Here is a 23,695-nt window from a genome sequence, read left to right as displayed (position 1 = left end):
TGCTTAAGTAAAAAAATGGAAGGTATAGAAAGAGTGTGTGCAACTTAAAATATATTTAGAGACGAAAATTGGAAATGTTCCGATTACGAATGAGTACAAATTAAATAATTGCTTCGCCTTGGAACCCAAAATACTTTGCTCTGTCATGTACGATTATCAGGTGAACAGCTGATCAGGTAAATAGCTGATCAGGTGAACAGCTGATCTGGTTAACAGCCGATCAGGTAAACAGCTGATCAAGTGAACAGTTGATTAGCTAAATTTAAATTTACAAAAGTCCATTGGAGAAGAACGTGTTAAGAGGTAAATTTTTTCTTTAGAGTTGTGTTACGTAGAGTTCACGAATTCTTAATAAAAATGGATTATTAATAGGTATATTAGTTTCAATTTTTTTTAATTTCCCTAAAACTCCCGAAAAAAGAGAGTATATTAAAAAAAATGTTTTGAGAGAGCTGAGACAGCCCGTCAACTCTCTCACACACAATCAAAAAAAATGTGTAATTTAAATCAAGGCAAATTTCCACTTTCTACTAAAACACAAAACAAAACAGCTTACAACTTTAATTTTAATTTAATATTACTCCAAGAATGTACATATTTCAAAAAGTTATCTTCTATTTTATAATTTCACATCACTTTAACAATAGGTATGTTCGTTTACACAATATTATTACTTAATATTTTTCGTTCGTTCGTTGGCAAAATCCCAGTAAAAAAGAGCGAATTGAGAGAGAAAAATTGCAAATTCTAAAAAATAGATGCTTAATTATCAGGTGAACAGCTGATATGTTTAACAGCTGATTAGGTGACCAGCTGATTATTTGAACAGATGCGAAAAGTTTAAAACTCTGAATAAACTTTTTTTGCAAAAGTTTAGTAAAAAAAGCGAATTGAGAGAGAAAATTTGACAGTTGTATTAGTGAGTATTTGCAAAATCTTTCTGGGACATTTTTCCAATAACATCAGCTGAATTTTTATAAGTTGTATCAAATGAAATAATCAGTAATTTTTTTAGTTTCCTCTCTTATGTTAAAAAGCTGATAAGTTTAACAGCTGATCAGGTAAACAGCTGATCACGTGAACAGCTGATGTTGTTCGTTTACTTTTTGCCATTTTCTCTTTTCTTTCTCTCTTTCCCTTGTTTTAATCTCAAAAAATTCTTACTGATTAAACGGAAAATGTAAACGAACATACCTAATTTTTTTTCTTTTTTTTAGAATAAGTATATTAGGAATAGTTAATATCATAAAATCACAGCTGAGAAATGTCATCTTCATCAAAATCTTCAAGCACTTCTATATGATATTCTTCAATAGCAGTAGGTTTTGGCCGCTTTTCCATTTTAGAATATTCCAAAGGATGCATTCGCTTATAGTGTGTAAAACGATTTGAATTGTATTTAAAAGTAGTCGGACAAAAGGCACACTGATACAAATCAATACCGGTATGGGTTGCAGTGTGTTGCTGTAATATTGAAATTATTAATTTTTATTGCGGAAATTTGAAGCTACTACTTTTTTGTCTCACTTACTTTCAATTGAGTCGGTGTTTTAAATGCCTTATCACACATCGCACATACATGTCGCTTTTCAGGGTCGTGTTTGAAACGTTTATGCTGATCTAGGGCGGAACGTGTTGAGGATTTATGGCCACAAATATCACAACGATGTTCAGCACCCGCTGTTGTATGCATATTTATGACATGCATTAGCATGTGCGGCCGTGAAACATACCATTTCTGGCAATACATACACTGGGCCGGTATTTTCGGTTCATGTACCTTACGTACATGCCGTCGAAGTATGGCCTGGGCCGAAAATACTTTGCCACATGTTTCACAAATGTACTCCTTGGTATGTAGTGATCTTTGATGTTTTATTAGTAGTTCTTCATTTGTGAATCTGAAATGTGTTAATTAGGACAATGTGGAGAAGAGAGGGGGAAATCAATTTTGTGAAGAACGATAATGATGACAGTGTGATATTAGAAATAGAAGTTTGGAGTGTTTTTTTGACAATGAAAAAAGTATTAAATATCTTCACAGGTACATGCCATTCTAAAATTCAAAGACTCTATAATGCATCCCAAGAAAATCCCTAACATATTTGCAAATTCTAAAAATCCATGCTTAATTATCAAGTAAACAGCTGATTAGTTTAAAAGCTGCGAACATTTGAAAATTTGGAATATTATTTTTTTGTTTGCAAAAGTTTAGCAAAAGAGAGCGATTTGAGAGAGAAAATTTGACAGTTGTATTACTGAGTATTTTCAAATTCTTATTTGGAAATTTTATCCAATAAAGACTATCCAATAATATCAGCTGATATTTTATAAGATGTTTCAAATGAAATACTCAGTAATTTTTTTAGTTTGCTCTCTCGTGTAAGGAAAGCTGATTGGTTGAACAGCTGATTAGTTGAACAGCTGATTGGTTGAACAGCTGATTAGTTGAACAGCTGATTAGTTGAACAGCTGATTAGTTGAACAGCTGCGAACATTTGAAAAGCCCGGTAAGTATAAGTCCATATTTTTATTGATTTCACATTGGCCACTGATTCCGAAGTGTCTTACTACCGGCGAAGTGAGCCGCGTTCTTACATTGAACACCAATTTCTACAGTCTGTCAAGAATAGATAATAATACCAATTATATTCACAGCCCAATCATGAATATCCGAAAGGAATTGGATACTCAGGGAAAAAATAATTTTCTCGCGGAATGAATACTCAGATCATGATAAAATTAAAAATATATTCATATGTAAATATGGAATCACCAATGAGCCTTCTAGCACCTTGTGGGCCCTTTTTGATATACAATTTACGAATGTGATACATTTGTTATTACTTTCACCACACTGTGGTACAGGGTATTATGACTTTGTGCATATGTTTGTAAGAGGCAAAAGGGAACGAGATAGAAACATGGTTCCTTTTGAGAATATGCATAGAATCACTTGCTGAGTCGATTTATGCATGTCCGTCCACATAGAATCACTTTCTGAGTCGATTTATGCATGCTCGTCCGTCTGTTGATGTTAAATTGTGAACAAAGTACAGGTCGCATTTATCATCCGATTTGGAAGAAATTTGGTACAGCTCATTTATTTGGCCCAAGGACGAACCCTATTGAAATTGGTGAAAATCGGCTTAGATTCAGATATAGCTCCCATATATATTTTCGTTCGATTTTATGTAAATGGTGCACCAAAGTCACCATATATGTTTCGATTTGAATTGAATTTGATATATCGTATTAAATTAGATCTATTTAATGTAAATGGTGCACTAAAGCCCCTATATATCTTTTGATTTAGACGAAATTTGGCATAGCATCTGAATTAAGTCTAGAATTATGTGTTAAGTATCGTGAAAATCGGTTCAGATTTAGATATAGTCCCCATTTGTATTTTCGTCCTATTTGATGTAAATGGTGCACCAAAGTCCCTACATACCATTCGACTTGCACTAAATTTGGCACTGCATACTGAATTGAGTTTAGAATGATGTGTGCTATGTTTCGTGAAAATCGGTTCAGATTTGAATATAGCTCTTATATTAATTTTTTCGTCCGATTTTATGTAAATGGCGCACTAAAGCGCCTATATTTCTAACTATTTACACGAAATTTGGCATATGGTAACCTGCTGACATTTCGCAATTATTATGGGCCAATGACTGAAGCCAATGGCCAATGATATCATTGAACCATACAGATGCGAAATCCGATTGGCAAATCCACCATAGACCAAATATCCCAAATACGCCGAGTTCTGGAAAAGATACCCGAAAAGCACATCGACAATAATTGATAAGGAAGTTTAAGTCGTAAAGGTTCTTCAATATCAAACAAGGATTCAGACAAGGTGGCAATCTATCAGGGAGGCTTAACATTATACGGGATGCAAAGATAATGGCTAGGCAAGTAACAGTACAGGCTAATGACATTGAAACATTGCGAGCAATAGCTGCTACCTTAGAAGCATCAATGCCTTAGAAGCTTTAAAATATGCGAAAATGGTATTTCGTATGAAAAAAATATCCTAACCCTTATAATTCTTTGAAAAAAAAAAACAAATCCTCTTTAACATTTTTCAAAACAGTTAAGTATATTTAAAGCAGGATTTAAAATATTCCTTTTTTGTTAAATATATCCCCCCTACGTCAGATCTATTGTTTGTTGAAAATCTTCCGGGGATAGTATTATTACTTCTAAATTGTTCAAATCACTAGCAGAGCCATCTAAATCATTAGCAGACTCATCGAGCATTTCGGTAATATCTGCAATTCGCTCATAGTCTGTTATCGGTGTGGGCTTTGATCTTTGTTTCATTTTGGCATATTCTTCGGGATGCATACGCCTATAATGCATACTACGATTCGCTTGAAATTTAAATGTCGATTCACAATATGCACACTTGTATAAATCGATGCCGGTATGTGTTGATAAATGTTCCTGCAAGCAAGACGATAATTATTATCTCTCTCTCTGTCAAACTCAAATCGACAACTTACTTCCAATTGATTTCTGGTTTTATATGCCCTGCCACATGCAGCACATTTGTGTTTTCTTTGTGGATCGTGTTTGAAACGTTTATGCTGATAGAGGGCCGATGGCGATGATGCACTGGCGCCACAAATATCACAACGATGTTCAGCATCTGCCGCTGTGTGCATATTGTAGATGTGAGTCGACAAATTCTGACGTGTCACATACCATTTGCCACAATATTTGCATTGTTCTGGTACTTTCTCACGGTGCACTTTGTACAGGTGCATCGACAGGGCTTTACGTTTTGGCAAAATACGACCGCATATTTCACAAATGAATTCTTTTTTCGCAACGTCAGAATGTTCTTTTTGATGTTCAGCGAATTCATTTTCACATGAGAATCTGAAATTTTCGTAGAGAATTAACGCAAATTAGACTGGCAGGTGAAAGCAAAAATAAACCGATAGCGGAAACGAACTGCTGAACGAACACTTCTATAACGTATATAGAAAATTCGTTGTAAAAAGAGATGTGAGCATTCCCAATTGTACTTGGAAATATCACTACCGAGAAGTTCGGATCTATATTTGAAAGTATGGAGTGTTTGAAGAAAACGATTTATTTAGATAGACATCAGCATCAATATTCCCATTTGCAAAATAGAACCAGTAAGGAAAGTTGTAAAGTCGGACTGGGCCGGATATGATACCCTTCACCACTTTGGGTATATTCTACATAGTCTCCTAACAGAAGTCGCCTTTTCGAAAGAACATTAACATGAAATTTAACGAGAGATATATTAAATCTGGCGAAAATATATATGGGAGCTATATCTTAATATGAACCGGTTTTCACGAAACTTGGCACACATAATTCTAGACTCAATTCAATATGCTGTGCCAAATTTCGTGCAAATCGAAAGATATTTAGGGACTTTGGCGCACCATTTACCGATTTTCACGAAACTTTACGTACGTTATTCTAGGCCTAATTCAGTACCCAATGCCAAATTTCGTGCAAATCGAAAGATATTTATGGACTTTGGCGCACCATTCACCTTAAATCGGACGAAAATATATATGGGATCTATATCTAAATCTGAACCGATTTTCAAGAAACATCATTCTAGACTTAATTTAGTATCCTATACCAAATTTCGTACATATCGAAAGATATGTAGAGATTTTGATGCACCATTTCCCTTCAATTGGACGAAATTATATATGGGAGCTATATCTAAATCTGAACCGATTTTTCCCAATATCAATAGGGTTCGTCCTTTGGCCAAATAGATGAGCTGTGTCAAATTTCATCCAAATCGAATCGACCTCTACTTTGTTTACAATTTAACATCAATAGACGGACGCACGGACATGCATAAATCGATTCAGATTTCATTAAAAAAAATTGTCTAAAATCCCAGTTGTTCTATCAATTATCCTCTATTACATAGAAAGCGATTTTAGGCATACTGTCAAAATGAACCATGGGCCTATCTCGTTTCGTTTTGACTGTTACAAACATATGCAAAAAGACATAATACCCTGTACCACAGTGTGGTTAAGGATATAATTAAAAAAATATGTCATTAACAAATATACGGTATCTATATATTTTTATAAAAATGTTAATATATCTGAAAAATTTCATTCACATTTTTCAATTTTTTTATATTTGTCTATTCAATAGTAGTTTTATTTACATATACATATGTATTACATATATTTATGCAATAAAAATTTCAAAGATTTCATTAAAAAAAATTGTCTTAAAAATATATACTTCTTTACGTATGTATTTGTTTGAAATCCATAATTTTATTAAATACATTTTTTCCATATAATTTTAAAAATTTGTGTTTTCTTACAATTTTCTCAATTTTCCTGCAAGAAAGCCTATTTTCATTTTACAAAATAAAACTAACTCAAAAATTTTTTTACACCAGTCCAGACGATGTTTGATCGGTCATATTTGTGGGTGGAGGTTGCATAGATGTTGTATCATAATTGGAGCTGGATGTCATCATATCTGCCGTATTTGTTGCTGGAGCTTGCAGGTCATGTTTTGGTATAGCTGTTGGCTTTGGTCTACGTATCATATTGGCATTATATTCAACCGGATGGTGGCGTCTATAATGTGTTGAACGATTTGACTTGGATTTAAATGTAGCCTCACAATAGGCACACTTGTATAAATCGATGCCGGTGTGTGTGGCCAAATGCTCCTGCAAGAAGGCAAAATTTCAAATATTATTAGGAAATTTAAAAAAAATCTAAAAAGTAGGGACTTACTTTCAGTAGCGTCGGCGTTTTAAATGCCTTCTCACACATCGTACATTTATGTCTCTTTTCGGGATTGTGTTTGAAACGTTTGTGCTGTCTTGTGGCCGAACGTGTCGATGATACAAAACCACAAATATCACAGCGATGTTCACTATCGGCTGTCGTATGCATGTTCAGGACATGCCGTAACATTAGCGAACGCGTTACATACCATTTACCGCAATAGGTGCATTGGGCTGGTACTTTCGGATCATGTACCTTCCGTACATGCCGTTTGAGTACGGCCAGTGTGGGTGTAACTTTGCCACATGTTTCACAAATGAACTCTTTGGCCGGATGATCTTTTTGATGTTTAGCTAATAATTTTTCACATGAGAATCTGAAATATATATATATATACGTATATGGTGTAATGGTAATTTCAGAAAACTCATCAAGAATACAATTGTAGTAGATGGAAAAAGTTGATGAAGAAAAAATCAAAAAGACATTGATATATATTTTTTTGTTTTTATTGATTTGGAGTGTTTGACGAAAACGATATTCAATAACTTCTTTTTTGAGAGAAAATCTCTTCCGTGAAGTGGAGCAGAAATATATTGAAAGCATTGCATATTTATATTTTATTTGAACTTGATTAGAAGAGCCTATTTGAAACCAATAGATTTTTTAAATGAAAACCTGTAAGGAAAGTAGTAAATTCGAACTGGGCCGACTATATGATACCCTTCAATATATATACGGGAGCTATATCTAAATCTGAACCGATTTTCACAAAACTTAACACACATCATTCCAGACTTAATTCTGTACGCTATGCCAAATTTCGTGCAAATCGTAAGATATATAGTGGGTTTGGTACACCATTTACATTAAATCGGACGAAAATATGTATGAGAGATATATCTAAATATGAACCAATTTTCACGAAACTTAACACACATGATTATAGACTCAATTCAGTACGCTATACCAAATTTCGTGCAAATCGAAAGATATTTAGGGACTTTGGCGCACTATGTACATTAAATCGGATGAAAATATATATGGGAGCTATATCTATATCTGAACCGATACCCACGAAACTTAACACACATCATTCTAGACTTAGCTTAGTGCGCTATGCCAAATTTTGTACAAACCGAAAAATATATATGGACTTTGGTGCACCATTTACCTTAAATCGGACGAAATTATATATGGGAGCTATATCTAAATCTGAACCGATTTTCTGCGATTTCAATAGGGTTCGTCCTTGGGTCAAATAAGTGACCTATGCCAAATTTCATCCAAATCGGATCATAAATGTGACCTGTACTTTGCTCACAAAAATATATGGACGGTCGGTATATTCTTAAAAGGAACCATGGGTCTATCTCGATTCCTTTTGTCTGTCACAAACATATGAAGAAAGACATAATATCCTGAAGGATATACAAATGTTAGTCGGTGTTGCCGACAGATGTATACGGAATTACTAGACACTGGTTTTACTCTGTATGTCTATTTTTTTTTTCAAAGAGTTGATTATCTTTGGAGAGGTTGCAGATGAGGTTGCCCATCTCAGAATTTAATATAGGTTTGGGAAAATATTGCGATTTACAAAGTTGAATCAAACAGGTTCCATATTCAAGCTTGAACTAAATAAAAACAAATATATTACAAGTTTAGATGAAATTGGATATTTGGTTCACTTCATATGAGGTTTTCAAGTTTTGAAAATTTTGACCCTTTCTTCGAATTGAAACTAAACTGTTTGGAAGAAATGAGGGTATACAAATATTAAATGATTTTGAGACCACAATTCATTCCATTCGAATACAAAGCCATTAACATAATATGGACTGTATACTCAAATAGGTACTGTACACATTTTACAATCAAATATACATCAGCCTTGTTCTGGACATCAATTCACCGTAAATTTGTTCGCTCTTCCCTTTAAAGTTATTCTCAACCAGAACTCGCTTCGCATTCTCACTTTCCCCTTAATCAAGTTCGAAAGGGAAAAAATCCGCTTTGGATTACAGGGAGTAAGAGAACGTAATGAAATTTTGTGCGAAATTTTTCGCTAATAAATTTAAAGGGAGCTGACTACAAAAATATAGGTATTAAATATTTTCATTGAAAAATATCTACAAAATACTTATTCTATGGCGATTTTGAATATTATAAATGGTTGTATGCATATTTTTTACTAAATAAACAAATAAAATTTCATTAGAAATCCTATTTATATCGATGCATGCTCAACCAAATATTGCCACGGAATATATAAAGGTAATAAGGAACATTTAAACCATGTTTCATGCAATTTGAAGAAGAATAGGGCGAGAATGTGAAAGCGAAACATTTTTCACAAGCGAGATCTCTCCCTAGCGAATATCTAGAATAAAGCGGCTGAATATACAGAAAAGCCCATATTCTGAAAAAATAGAATTTTTTCTATTTCCTTTTTATATATGTCATCAAGTATTAACATATGTAATACAAAAAAATATATATTTACTAGCTGAGTATTAAATATAAGCTCTATAATATTTTGTTGTCTGTGCGCAACATTGAACCACAAAGAGTTAAACAAAAATGATAGCCCTTTAAATTTTATAGAATATCTATAGAAAATAATAATAATAGACATCTAAGGCTTTTATATTTAAATCTCAGTTCTATAGAATTTCCAATATTTTTTATAGCTATAGTACAGGTGTAAATAGAATATATTTATTATATATATTTGGCATACATTTAACATTAATACGGAGTAGGCGGATATTACTTTTTTAGAAAATAATTAAAAATGTTCTATTTATTAATATTACTTAAAATATATTTGTCTTCATTTAATACAAATCTAACACTTTTGACAAATAATTTATCCTAAAACAAACAAAAAAAAACTGAATACAACACCATAAAACCTCTCCCTTTACGATGTTGTTTCAAAATTAGTTATACTACACGGTTTGGGACGCCTTATTATGGCATTTTCATATTCTATGGGATGTACACGTTTCGAATGGGTCGAACGATTCGACTTCGATTTAAATGTGGCATCACAATACAAACATTTGTACAGATCAACACCGGTATGGGTGGCCATGTGTTCCTTATGGAAAAAAAGAAGAAAGAAAATCAGAAATGAAAAATTAAAAAATAAACTTTTATTTTGTGAGACTTACTCTCAAAAGTATGGCCACCTTAAACGATTTATCACACACCGAACACTTGTGCCTTTTTTCGGGATTATGTTTGAATTGGATGTGCCGTTTTTTCGCCTCACGAGAAGACGAAACAAAACCACAAATATCACAGCGATGCTCCACATCGGCATGGACATGCATATTCAAGATATGTGTACGCAGTCCCGACTTGGAGGCTAACCAAGCTTGGCAGTATTTACACTGTTGTTTAGTTCTTGGCGCCTTGGGCATATGCACCGCCTTCATGTGCATGGCCAGGGCATTTCGGGTAAGTAAAAGTTTACCGCATTGCTCACAAACGGCTGTATCTGTGGGATTGTGCAATTCCCGATGTATATTTAGACTTTTTTCGGAGGGATATCTGAAAATTTATGAAAAGAAAACAAAACAAACAAAAATTCTCAAAACCCAGTAATAGGAAGAAATCGAAAAATGAAAAGAAAACCTAACAGAGCACAGCAACAAGAAAACGAAACAAAGTTGAAATTGTTTGCCACCACGATCGATGAGCTTTATTTCAGTGTGATTTTGAACCTAAACAAATAATTCTCATTTACTTAAAACAAATTTCTTCTGTTAATAAAATAAAACACAAAAGCGCTCTCTAATTTCGTGAATATTTCTCTTTTGGTGGTTTTGTGCGATCGGCTGCCCACTCAGCCCTGTGGAAACGTCTACGATGATGAAACATATTTGCCTTGGACTTAAATGTGGTGCCACAATTGACACAAGTGTACAGTGGTTCACCTGTATGCGTGGCCATGTGTTCCTGCAAAACATTTGAATCAAAATTATGTCTGATCTATATAAAAAAATACCACAAAAATTCTTTCATACCTTTATATCTAGCGGCCGTTTAAAGGCTTTGTCACATAAATTGCATTTGTGTTTGCGTACCGATGCATCATGATTGAACAGTATGTGCTTCTTGAGGGCTTTAGAGGTGGTCGAAACAAAACCACACACCTGACAACGATGTTCCGCTCCCGTATCGGTGTGCATATTTTTGATATGTTCGTACAGCGAACATTTACTGGCATACCATTTGTCACAATAGCCACATTGTTCGGGAATTTTTTTCGGTCGCATTTCATTTAAATGTTCGAAACGCATGTGATATTTTAAACGATTTTTGCTTGGAAACGATTTGCCGCACTGTTCACAGATGGCGTGATTTTCCGGATTGTGTATATGCATGTGGGAACTCAAACGTTTCGATGTGGGATATCTATAAGAAAATGGTGTTTTTTTTGGAAATAATACACAAAGTAAAAGTATATAACAGACATAATTTCATTGTGGTAGTCAGAGGGAGAGAGAGATTGAAAAAAAAATTAAAATACAACAAAATAAAAAAATAGAGAATTTTTCTTTAATTTTGTCTGAAGAAAGAAGAAGGAAATGTGGCGAATAAGTTTTGAAAGTTTTTGTATGGAGATGTTCTTAACGAAATGCTTTTTTTGGCCCAGGGCGCATTGTAGTGGATTATAGAATAAAGTCGCGGTATGGAGGCCTATAGAATTGTGAAGAAATTGTCTATAAAACTACTCTGAGGTCTCGACAATTTTATGAAAATGTACTTGGATCACCGAAACAATTCTAATAGACCTATAAAAGAAAAACTATACTATATCAATACCTTAGAGGACTATAAAAATGTCTATAAAATCTATTAGAAAAAATAATGAAAATTACTGCAAATTCTATAGAACTCAGATTTAAATATAAATGCCTTAGGTGCCTATTACTATTTTCTATAGATATTCTATAAAATGTATAGGGCTATAAATTTTTTAACCCTTGGCCACAGGCAACAAAATGTTATAGATCTTATATTTAATACTCAGTTAGTTTATTTTTTGAATTACATATGCTAATACCTGATGGCGTATATAATAAAGAAAATCGAAAAAAAATCTATTTTTTCAGAATATGGGCTTTTCTATTTATGCAGCCTTATTCTGGATATTCGCTAGGGAGAGATCTCGCTTGTGAAAAATGTTTCGCTTTCACGTTCTCGCCTTATTCTTTTTCTTCAAATTGCACCAAACTTGGCATAAATATTCCTTATTGCCTTTATACATTCCGTGACAATATCAATAGGATTTCTAATGAAATTTTGTTTGTTTTTGAGTTTAAAATATGCATACAATCATTTATTATATTCAAAATCGTCATAGAATAAGAATTGTGTAGATATTTTTCAATGAAACTATTTAATACTTAAATTTTTGTAGTCAGCTCCTCGTTAAATTTATTAGCGAAAAATTTCGCACAAAATTTCATCACATTCTCCCACTTCTCCCTGTAATCTAGAATAACACATTTTTCCCCAAAGCGGATTTTTCCCCTTTCGAACTTGATTCCGGGGAAAGTGAAAATGCGAAAACAAAAAATTCGCAACGAGTTCAGGTTGAGAAAAACTTTAAAGGGAAGATTGAACAAATTCACGGTGAATTGATGTCCAGAATAAGACTGATTTATATTTGATTGTAAAATGTGTACAGTACCTATTTGAGTATACAGGCCAAATTATTTTAATCGCTTCGTATTCGAATGGAAGGAATTATGGTCTCAAAATCATTTTATATTTTTGCATACCCTCATTTCTTCCAAACTTAGTTTAAGTTCGAAAATGGGGAATATCGATACACTTACTCTAATACCTTCCCCACAAAGGGTCAAAATTTTCAAAACTTGTAAATCTCTCTATGAAGCGAACGAAATATCCAAATTCATTCGAACTTGTAATATATATATATTTTTATTTAGATTAAGCTTGAATATGAAACCTGTTTGATCCAATTTTGTAAATCGCAATATGTTTCCAAGCCTATTTTAAATTCTAAGATGGGGGTCTATAGGGCAATCTCTCCAAAGATATTCAACTCTTTGAAAAAAAAACATAGACATTCTATAAAGCGAATAGTAATTCCGTCTGACATTTGTATACCCTTCAGGGAATTATGACTTTGGGGATGGTTCCTCTTAAGAATATACATAGAATCACTTTCTGAGTCGATTTATGCATGTCCGTCCTTGTATTTTTGTGAGCAAATTACAGGTCGCATTTACGATCCGAATTGTATGAACGTTGGCACAGATCATTTATTTGGCCCTATTGAAATTAATAAAAATAGATTTAGATATAGTGCACCATCTTCCAATATTGATCTGATTGAGACAAAATTTTGCACAGAGTACTAAATTAGGTCCTGAATGATGTATGTCAAGCTTTGTTGGAATCGGTTCAGATTTAGATATATATGCGGTAAATTATTTAACATTTACTTTTTATTGACCATGGCTATAGGTAAGTTTTCCCCAATAATTAAACAATTATCATTTATATTTTATTTATTTATTTCTTTATTATTTGTATGTTTCTTAATAATTTCCTCGACCTGTTCAATATTAATTCCTCCCTTTTTAAAATTGCGGTTGCTGTATGGTTTGTGTTTGTGTTAATGGTGTAGATAACTCTGATGATGATGATGGCGTTGACAATTGTTGTATTGGTGTTGTTGTTGATAATTGTGATTGTGGTGGCACTGGCGGCGGCGGCTCTGATGACGCTGTCTCTAAATCAGGAATTTTTATTTTTATTATCTTAGCGGTAGAGGTTGTTTTTGTACAATCCAAGGCCCATTCAGATTTATGAAAACGTTTACGATGATGAAACATATTTGCCTTGGATTTGAATGTGGTACCGCAGGTGGCACAGGAATATAATGCTTCACCTGTATGAGTGGCCATATGTTCCTATGATAAATTGGAACATATGGAGAGAGAAAAAACAAAAAAGATGAAAAGTGAGCAACTAACAAAACCTCCTCTAAGTTTACTATCCATACCTTTAAATCCTGCGGCCTTTTAAAGGCCTTCTCACAAACACTGCACTTGTATTTACGTATCATTTCATGATTGAACTGTATGTGTTTCTTCAGCGCGGTCGCAGTGGTCGAAACAAAGCCACAAATGTGACAGCGATGTTCAACATCATTGTTGCTGTGAATATTCCGCAAATGTTTGTATATCGACGAGGCCGACGAATACCATTTGCCACAGTAGACACACTGCTGTGGTACTCTCTCGGGACGCGGCTCATTGAAATGTTCGTGTCGATTGTGCAATTTTAAACGGCTTAAATCGGGGAATGTTTTACCGCATTGATCACAGACGAAAAGTTTCTCCGGATTGTGTAATTTTGAATGTCGATTAAGACGTTCGGATGTTGGAAATCTAAAAGAAAATCGTTTATACATACATATACAAATATTGAAGATTTGTGTTGAAGTTTTTTTTTTACAATTTTAGATTTTTGGAAATAGGAAGAAAGTTGAAGTTTAGGGTTTGAGGAGAAACAATGAATTTGATATATTTTCATTTTTTTTTCTTCAAATTGGGAATGGCCTGAATATTTACTAAGGATTAAATTTAAAAAAATTGCACAATATTTACACGAAAAATTAGACTAGGTAGAATTGGTCTTCAAATCAATTCTGTTGATGGAATCAAAATCTGTTCAATGTTCGAAACTGCATCGTTTGGATATACAAACAAATCAAAATATTCATAAAATGAAAAATAAATAGAATGCAAACACAAAAATACCAGAGAATTTGGTCAGGAAGGTCGTTGCCCAAAGAGATATACACCAGACGGAGGGATGCTGTCATCTCCCCATAATTTCTTTGAGAAGACCACGTAGAGGGTTTCACCATCAACAAAGGTCTTTATAGAGAACGCTGGTTTTTTTTCGTAAAGATCAATTTGTCTATATAGGAAGCAATATAAAGACAATTGGTCTTACCAATTGGGAACATACATCAGGTCTTTAGTAAAGGGCAATTGATCTGTATAGGTACAGCAGGACCTTAAAAAAGGACCAATTGTATTTAGAAAGGTCAATCGGTCTGTCCACAGGTCTTTAGAAAGGCCAATTGGTATGTACAGAAACCACAAGTCTTCAGAAAGAACAATTGCTCTGAATAGGAACAGCAGGTCTTTAGAAAGGACCATTGGTCTGTACAGAGATCACAGGTCTTTATAAAGTCCAATTGGTCTGTATGGAGTCCACAGGTTTTTATAAAAACCAATTGGTCTGTATGGAGTCCACAGGTCTTTATAAAGACCAATTGGTCTGTATGGAGGCCACAGGTCTTTACAAATACCAATTGTTCTGTATGGAGACCACAGGTCTTTTTGAAGACCAATTGGTCTGTATGGAGACAACAGGTCTTTATAAAGACCAATTGGTCCGTATGGAGACCACAAGTCCTTATGGAGACCAATTGGTCTGCATGGAGACCACTGGTCTTTATAAAAAGCAATTGGTTTGTATGGAGACCACTCATCTTTGTAAAGACCAATTGGTCTGTATAGAGACCACTCGTCTTTGGAAAGGTCAATTGGTTTGTATATAGACCACTTTGAAAGACAAATTGGTATGTAAAGAAAGCACACTTCACAGATAAGACAAATAATCTAAGCTGCTCACTAATGTATCCTGTCATCATTCACAATTTTGTTCAACTATCCGTTTGTTGGCTCAATAGCCATAATTTCAATTCAATTCAATTTTCAAAATAACTATGTTATTACGATCTCAATTCTGAGGCGTACCTCCCGAAATGTAGATGTGGTCTCAAAACGAATATTCCAAAGTTTTACAAATGGAATAATTAAATTTTATATAACCTTAATTTTTTGGAAATAAATAAAATAAACAAGGATACAATATATTCATAATTAATACAAAGAAAACAAAGTTAAAGTTTTTGTTTTTTAAATGGCATATTTTTTTCATTTAGACTTTAATTGTTGCAGACTTCTTATATGGACATTACAATTTACGGGACTACTACATGACGACATTATACAAAAAAAACATATCCCCAAGTATTCTTAATAGTTAATAAATTATTACATTAAAAAAAATAATAATATTAACCCAAAGATTAACTCATTTTTGTTGAATTTCTTCGATTTTAATCATTAAATCTTTTTTCGGTTTTTCTTTGTGGAAACGTCGTATGTGATGATAATAATTTGAATTTGATTTAAAGGTGGCATGACATTCGGCACATTTGTACAAAGATTCCCCAGTATGGGTGGCAATGTGTTCCTTAAATGATAAATAGAAAATATAGAAAAATCCATTTCAATTATATCGATACATTGCAGCTCTGCCGCCACAACTTACCCTCAAATCCAGCGGACGCTTAAATGCCTTATCGCACAAATAACACTTGTGTTTACGTTCCCGCTCATGCCGGAATACCTCATGCACCCGCAAACCCTTGGCCGTTGTCGATAAATGATTGCATATTTTACAACGATGTTCACCGCCCGGATCTTCGTGGATATTTTTCATGTGCGCCTTGACGCCTTTCATGCCGCGCAGCCATTTGAAACATATTTTACACTGTTGCGGTTCTTTGTCGGTGCGTACCGCATCCGTATGATAGTATTGTATGTGTTTTTTGAGAGTGTATTTTGTTTTGAATTTATTGCCACAAATATCACATATTGAATTATAGACTTCACTGTGCGTTAGCATGTGTGACTCAAGTTTTCGGCTAATGGGGAATCTAAAAAATGCAGATATATAGATATAAAGCAAAAAAAAAATGTGAAGTTTTCTTTTTTTGGAAATGCAATCAATTATTCATCATATGTAATGACCGAAACGGACCTGTGTTGTTGGTCTATAAAAAAAATATGGTATTAGCAACTGAGTGTACAATATTGAAAGTTGCGGACATTTAGATGTGGCATTCCCTACCATCAAGTGGGAGTTAATATTATGTGAACAATTTCAAGGAAATCTTCTTAAAAAAATTAACGACAAATTCCTTTGTGGCCAAGAGTTGGGTTGATGCGCAAGTGGTATTCACGGCAAGGCTTTCATTAGCAGAATAAAATAGAAAAATAGCTTAGATGTTGTTCTATAACTAAAGTTCCCCAATATATAAGACAAATTTTTCCAAATAATAATATACAAAAATGTTATCCAAAACATATATGTTACCACTTTTTGGTCACCAGAAACAGAGGAAACAGTATTAAAAAAATCAATCAATGAACTCTAAGGACCAACACTTTAAAAATAAACACCATATTTTTCTTGATTTCACATTGGACACTGAGATTCCGACGTGTCTTACTACCGATGAACCAATAAACCGGTTCTTACATTTAGCATCAATTAAGAAAATAACGAATATTTTTCCAATGCAAACCCAATTGGTCTCTACAGAGACCACTTGCCTTTAGAAAGGACAATTGGTCTGTATAGAGACCATTTGTTTGTTAGAATGACCATTTCTCTGTATAGAGTCCATAAGTCTTTAGAAAGGCCAATTGGTCTGTACGGAGTCCACAGGTCTTTAGAAAGGACAATTGATGTGTACGGAGTCCACAGGCCTTTAGAAAGGACAATTGTTCTTATAGAGAACACAAGTCTTTAGTGAAGACCAATTGGTTTGTATAGAGACCACTGGTCTTTAGACATGGCAATTGATCTGTATAGAGACCACTGGACTTTTGAAGGACCAATCCGTCTGTATAGAGATTAAAAATTCCTACAGTATGTCAAGAATGAGTTTACACATGGATAATAACACCAATTATATTCACAGTCCAATCATGAATATCCAAAAGGAGTTAGAATAAAATACAAAAGAGAACAATTAAAAATATATAATTATTTAAAAATATATGATGTTCTAAAAGTTTTTTACAAAATAAACCAGTAAAGAAAGTAGTAAAGTCGGACTGGACCGACTATATGCTGGCCTTCGCCTATTCGGGTATATTCTATATAGTCTCCCAACAGACGTCGCCTTTTCGAAAGAACATTGACATGAAATTGAACGAAAGTTATATAAGGACTTTGGGGCACCATTTACCTTAAATCGGACGAAAATATACATAGGAGCTATATTTAAATCTTAACCGATTTTCACGAAACTTAGCACACATCATTTTAGACCTAATTTAGTGCGCTATGTCAAATTTCGTGCAACTCAAAAGATATTTAGGAAGTTTGGCGCACCATTTACCTTAAATCTCGTTTCTCGTTTCCTTTTGCCTGTTACAAACATATGCACAAAGACATAATACCCTGTACCACAGTGTGGTGAAGGGTATAAAAACCGGTTTACGTATATTATATATTTTATTCATCCTGGCCTTGATCGGACAAAAAAAAAATTGAGCGCATGAATTGCAACGAGAAATTAATGTTAAGCAATTTTTATTATTTTTCAATTTCTAATAGCATTTTTGCTACAAAATCTAGTAAAAAGAGTTGATTTTAAAAAGTTTTTATCAAAATCACTTCGAAAAAAAAAAAACAGTTTTTACCAACTTCCGTAAGAAGGCGAAGTTTGAAAAAGTTTATTATACCTAATTTATTCGTTGAGGATTAAAAAGAGAAAAATTCCTTACGGATTTGGTATTCATGATTGGGCTGATTAATAAAATATTCTCTATACATAATTTCTAAAATTATTCCAAATATTGAATAAAATATTACAAATTTAGCAATGAAGTCGTGAATTCTACAGAATAAATTGCAAAACATTCAAAACTTTTAAAGTCATTTCAATATTTACAATAGAGTTTATTACAAACTGTATACCGTGTTATTTTTACAAATAAATAACAACCACGGATTATTTTTTTATCCAAAAAATAATCCTACAACTTTAATCCAAAAAAATCTTAGAAATTACAATAAACTATTGAGTCCAATTAATTTGCATAGCATCGGTTTGAATAATAGTGGCGGCGGGAGGTAAATCATTTGAAACAGTTGATGATACCGCTGAGGTTGCAGTCACTTCTTCTTTATCTAAACGTCTATGCTGCTGCAGCTGCTTCTTTGTCGTGGATTTTTCACCACCCATTAACAGGCCAGTTCCTGCCTTAGCTTGTTCTATGAAATTTGGCGGTTTCTTTTGTTTTCTTTGGGCCTCATATTCATCCTTGTGCGAACGTTGTAAATGTTTATACATATTGGCACTGGAGGCAAAGGTCATGGGACATTTGGGACAGGTATATAATGGCTGGCCTGTATGCACCGAAATGTGTTCCTGATACAAAATTTAACAAAATGAAAATCCTTTTAATGAATTTTTCTTTCCTCTCAATGAAAAAAACTCACCTTCAAATCCTGACTACGTTTAAATGCCTTCTCACACATCGTACACTTAAATTTACGCTCCCGTACATGATTGAAATTAATGTGCCTCAGCAGGGCACGATGTGTCGTTGAAACTTTATGACAAATGTGACAACGATGTTCTGTGTCCGTATTCGAATGCATATTTTTCTGATGGGCCTTTAGGCCATCGGGATTACGATACCATGTATTACAGATCAAACATTGCAGTGGTTCTGCTGCAACTCGTATATGTTCGTTTTCAATGTGTTTACTCAGATTGTATTTACTTTGAAATGTTTTGCCACATTTATCGCAAACTTGTCGTGTTACGCCACCACCATGAATTTTCATATGAAGTCGTAATTTGGACTTTAGTGGAAATCTAAAAGTAGATAAGAAGAGGGAGAAGAATCCAAATGGTGAGTGGATCTGATCTGTTTGGAGAACAAATATTTTGCTTCTCCTATCTGTGGTGTTTACCCTAAGTGGCACTGGAGATTATGTGAGGGGAATTTTACGAGAAGTCTATATACGAACGAAGGAAGTCTTATCTGTTCAGAAAGTCTTAGTCTAGCACAGAAAGCGCGGTATAAACAGAAAAAAGTTAGGTGTTTTAGAAACACCTATATCAACTATGAACACACGTTAAATTTTTTTCGATCTTGCAACTCCTTTACATAAAAATGGATGTTCAAAAAAGACGCATCGGCAATTTTTTCTTACAATGAAAGCTCGAATTTTTCCATTGCGAATGCGTCTTATTTGAACACCTGTTTTTATATGAAGGAATTACAAATCGAAACAAAATATAACGTGTATTCATAACAGAGATAGAAGTTTCCAAAACACCAAACTTTTTTCTTTTTATAGCGCCCTTTCTGTGCTAGGCTAAGAACTTTCCGAACTGCCCTTGTAATATATTTTTATACACATTGATACGACAAAAATTTCGCTTATCGTAATATTGCTTTGAGACCCCATGTTTTTTTGGACCAAATCCGTTTCAGACAATGTGGAGACGTCCGCCGTCTGTCTACCTGACCGAAACGATAACTCTCGGAGGGAGTATCCGATTTCATCCGAACTTTGCACATCGTAATATTTCTTCCAAATTTAGTTCAAGTTATGGGTCCCCTCCTTCTGGAACCCCTAAAAATGGTCAACATTTTGCTGAAATAAATCTTTGAATATCATGCGAACGGATTATCTGAGTTGAACCAAACCCTTTGCAAATCCTATTATCTCCATCAACCCTAGATCATGTCCGAAGATGGGACCTATTTACTCCTACCTCCCACACAAAGGGTCAACATTTTCAATAGTTATAAATACAATATTAGGCAAATGATATGTCCGATTTGAATATTGAAGCTCAAATCAAGTTCGAAGATGGGGAAAATCGATCCACACCTTCTGGTACCAGCCACACAAAATTGTCAAAATGATGCTGAAAATCCATTTTATAATATCATGCGAACAGAGCATCCGATTCAAACCAAATTTTCTTCAGTGAAATTGTTTAGGGTCCAGACGAAGGCGCTAATTTAAAAAATATATATTTTTTAAAGCACAGTAAATATTTTGTTTATGTCCAGCCTAAGGCGTGGTTTTTTAAAAGCCCTGGCAATGGCGTGGATTAAAAATTTTTTTCAATTTTTTTCAAGCCCTGGCAATGGCGTGGCGTTCAAAAAATATTTTTTCAATGACAATTTTCAATTTTTTCAATCAAAAATATTTAATTAAAAAAATATATTTTTCATAATTCAGCCAAAGGCGAGGATTTAAAAATATTGAATTGAAAAAAATATATTTTTCAAGATCCAGCCAAAGACGTAGATTTAAAACAAGAAATATTTGCCGCGATTCGAAAAAAAGCGTGGATTTTTAAAACTGCTTTCTTTTTTAAAATAAATTGTTCAATATCCAGCAAAAGGCGTTGATTTTTTAAAAATAATTTTTAAGGACCCGCCAACGGTGTACATTTATAAATATATATATATATACATATGTATATTTAAGCACAGTTTAATGGGACTTATTGATCCACTCCATAAAACCAACCGCCAAACAAAATCAAACCAAAATTCATTTCTTTCCTTTTTTGTATAAGCTTATTTGTTACTTTATTATCGTATATGCCTTAATACAATTCTATCTCTCTCTCTGAATACATTTGCAACGCTTTTTTTTTTTTTGTTTTCCTTTCAGGACTACTGCTGATAACCCTGGTTGTAACCACCTTCAAATTTTATTGGCAATAAAGGAGGATTTAAAAATGTATTTCTTGCGGTCATTGTTGATGATTCCGATGACATTGGCGAATGGGGTTGTGAATGTGATTGCGATTGTGAATGTGAAGATGTAATAATGGGTGGTGGAATTTGTAATTGTAACGGGGGACCGCTGCTGCCGCCGCCGCCCCCTGGCTGTGACAGCGATTGAGATTGTGAATTTAATGCTGATGGAAGTGGTGGTGGTGGGGCTACCGCTGGCGGTGTTAATAGAAACTGTTGCTTCGATTCCGAGGGCATAAATCGCCGTTTCGTGCGCAATGTATTGGGCAGAGACTTAGCTGCTTTAATAATATTCGGAGGCATTGCCTGAGACTTGCAAGCGGCATATTCAGCCTTGTGTAAACGCTGACGATGTTTATACATATTGGCACTGGACGAAAATGTCATTGGACAACTGGGGCAAGTGTAGAGGGCTTCACCAGTGTGCACCGATATGTGTTCCTATATAAAAATTAATAGTGAATTTTAAAATTGACAAACTACTCCTAAACAATATTTCCTAAGCTTAACAACAACAACTCACTTTCAAATCCTGTTTCCGTTTAAATGCCTTTTCGCACATGGTACACTTGAACTTCTTCTCACATATGTGATTTAAGTATATGTGACGTTTAAGAGCACGATTTGTTGTTGAGGTCTTGTTACAGATGTGACATCGATGTTCGGCACCCTCATCAACGTGCATATTCTTTTGATGGGTCTTAAGGCCATCAATATTGCGATACCATGTATTGCAGATAAGACATTGTTGTGGTTCTGGCTTAACGTCAGCATGTTCGGAATCTTCATGCTTTCTCATGTTGTACATGCTCTTAAAGGACTTGCCACATTTAGGGCAGATATGACACTTTGCGGGATCATGTGTGTTCATGTGCTCTTTTTGTTTGGCTAACGAAGGGAATCTAAAAGAAATAAAGAAGAAACAGGTGGGTGGTGGTGGTGATTGATGAATGGAATTGATCTAACTAATATTGTATTGGATTTAAGAAAAAAACAAAATGCCTTACCCTAAGTGGCTCTATCTTTCTCTTCCTCTCTTTTGGGATATTTTCTTAAGAAAACACAATTACACAAGGACATTGCCAATTAATGAAGTTTTAATGCATAAAGTGGATTAATTTTTTTCTTGGAAACATCAACAATCTCAATCACTATCAAAAAATGTCACAGAACGTATATATGGGGTTCACAACTAGGTTTTGCGTATTGAAAAATATTTAATGGATATTTCATCCAGTAGCTTTTTTTTAAAATTGAAAACGTATTTTCTTCTTAAAGAGATTTAAGTACCAAACGAAAAACATATAAGTTTTGAAAATATTTTCAAAAACTTAGCATAGTTGTTATAATTCCAAACCAAAGCCGTGGGTTTCTTTTAAATCCTATTATTTGTGTGGATTAAAGATTCAGCCAAGGAAAGCGTTTATTAAAAAAAATATTTTTTTCAAGATGAAGGATAATTTCTGGTAAATGTGTTCTTTAAAAAATATATTTTTTAATATCATTTTATAGAACTTGATTAAAAAATAAACAAATTTTCAAAGTCATGGATCTTTGATTTATTTTTAATTTAAACTTCGATAAAAAAATGTAAATATTTTAAAATCCAGCTATTTAAAAAAAAAACGCTATCCGCGATAGCCTACAGGAGCAAAGTAAGGAACTCTTCGACCTGTTAGACAGACTGATAGCGGAATTGCAATGTGAGGATACGCTATAATAGGAGGAACTGCTACTGAATCTTACCCTAACTGATGATGAGCTGGACACCACGGTGATCCCAGGCAAGTCTACACAGGGAAATTGCTGTAGTATTAACGAGTCTGACTACAACAGGTCCTGTGTCGGCACTTGCCGACAATAAACTTCAGAGGCAATCTGCGACAGAGGCGATGTCCGACGATGAGGAATCTGTCGAGACCCCAGCAACGGACAGCGGCTCAAAGGTTGGGAAGGCCCAAGAAGTAGCTGATGCGAAACATTACAAACGTGCTGTTTCGTATGTCCGCAAATTCGTGGGGCGAGACGCGAATTTGATTTCGGAGAGGGAGGTACAACTAATCAAGGGTAAGAGGAGATGCGTAAGGAAGTTCGAAAGAATCTATCCGCACTCTCTCCATCGTGAACTAGCGATGGACAGGATCTCCCTCCCGAATCCTACTGCTCGCACAAAAGTGGTAGAATCGCCGAAGCCCACTGTCTCTGAGAAAGGTGCTAAGCCGAGTCCTAGTCTGAAGCCCAGCTCGAAGCCGA

The 23,695-nt window shown here is 34.3% G+C and overlaps 2 protein-coding genes across 2 annotated transcripts; both read right to left on the bottom strand.

The window, feature by feature from the left end:
- Positions 1-1,251: 1,251 nt before the first annotated feature.
- Positions 1,252-14,241, bottom strand: LOC133338374 (zinc finger protein 850-like). The gene is made up of 12 exons (XM_061546548.1): positions 13,831-14,241; positions 13,416-13,738; positions 10,814-11,204; positions 10,633-10,745; positions 9,956-10,337; positions 9,707-9,882; positions 6,783-7,152; positions 6,432-6,715; positions 4,515-4,893; positions 4,163-4,455; positions 1,532-1,901; positions 1,252-1,464 (listed from the first exon to the last, which is right to left on the bottom strand). The coding sequence occupies exons 1-12, from the start codon at positions 14,239-14,241 to the stop codon at positions 1,252-1,254; spliced, it is 3,705 nt and encodes a 1,234-aa protein (XP_061402532.1).
- A 1,696-nt stretch (positions 14,242-15,937) lies between these two features.
- Positions 15,938-22,241, bottom strand: LOC133338373 (zinc finger protein 624-like). Its single transcript, XM_061546547.1, has 6 exons — positions 21,966-22,241; positions 21,363-21,883; positions 19,149-19,530; positions 18,746-19,077; positions 16,182-16,569; positions 15,938-16,103 (listed from the first exon to the last, which is right to left on the bottom strand). The coding sequence occupies exons 1-6, from the start codon at positions 22,239-22,241 to the stop codon at positions 15,942-15,944; spliced, it is 2,061 nt and encodes a 686-aa protein (XP_061402531.1). The 3' UTR covers positions 15,938-15,941.
- Positions 22,242-23,695: the final 1,454 nt, after the last annotated feature.

The sequence above is a fragment of the Musca vetustissima genome, unplaced genomic scaffold, assembly GCF_032173495.1.
Source record: "Musca vetustissima isolate MV318-11 ecotype Yass unplaced genomic scaffold, APGP_CSIRO_Mvet_v1 utg10190, whole genome shotgun sequence".
NCBI classification, from domain to species: domain Eukaryota; kingdom Metazoa; phylum Arthropoda; class Insecta; order Diptera; family Muscidae; genus Musca; species Musca vetustissima.
The sequence above is the reverse complement of the archived record's forward strand: the minus strand, read 5'-3'. Positions and strand labels throughout refer to the sequence as shown.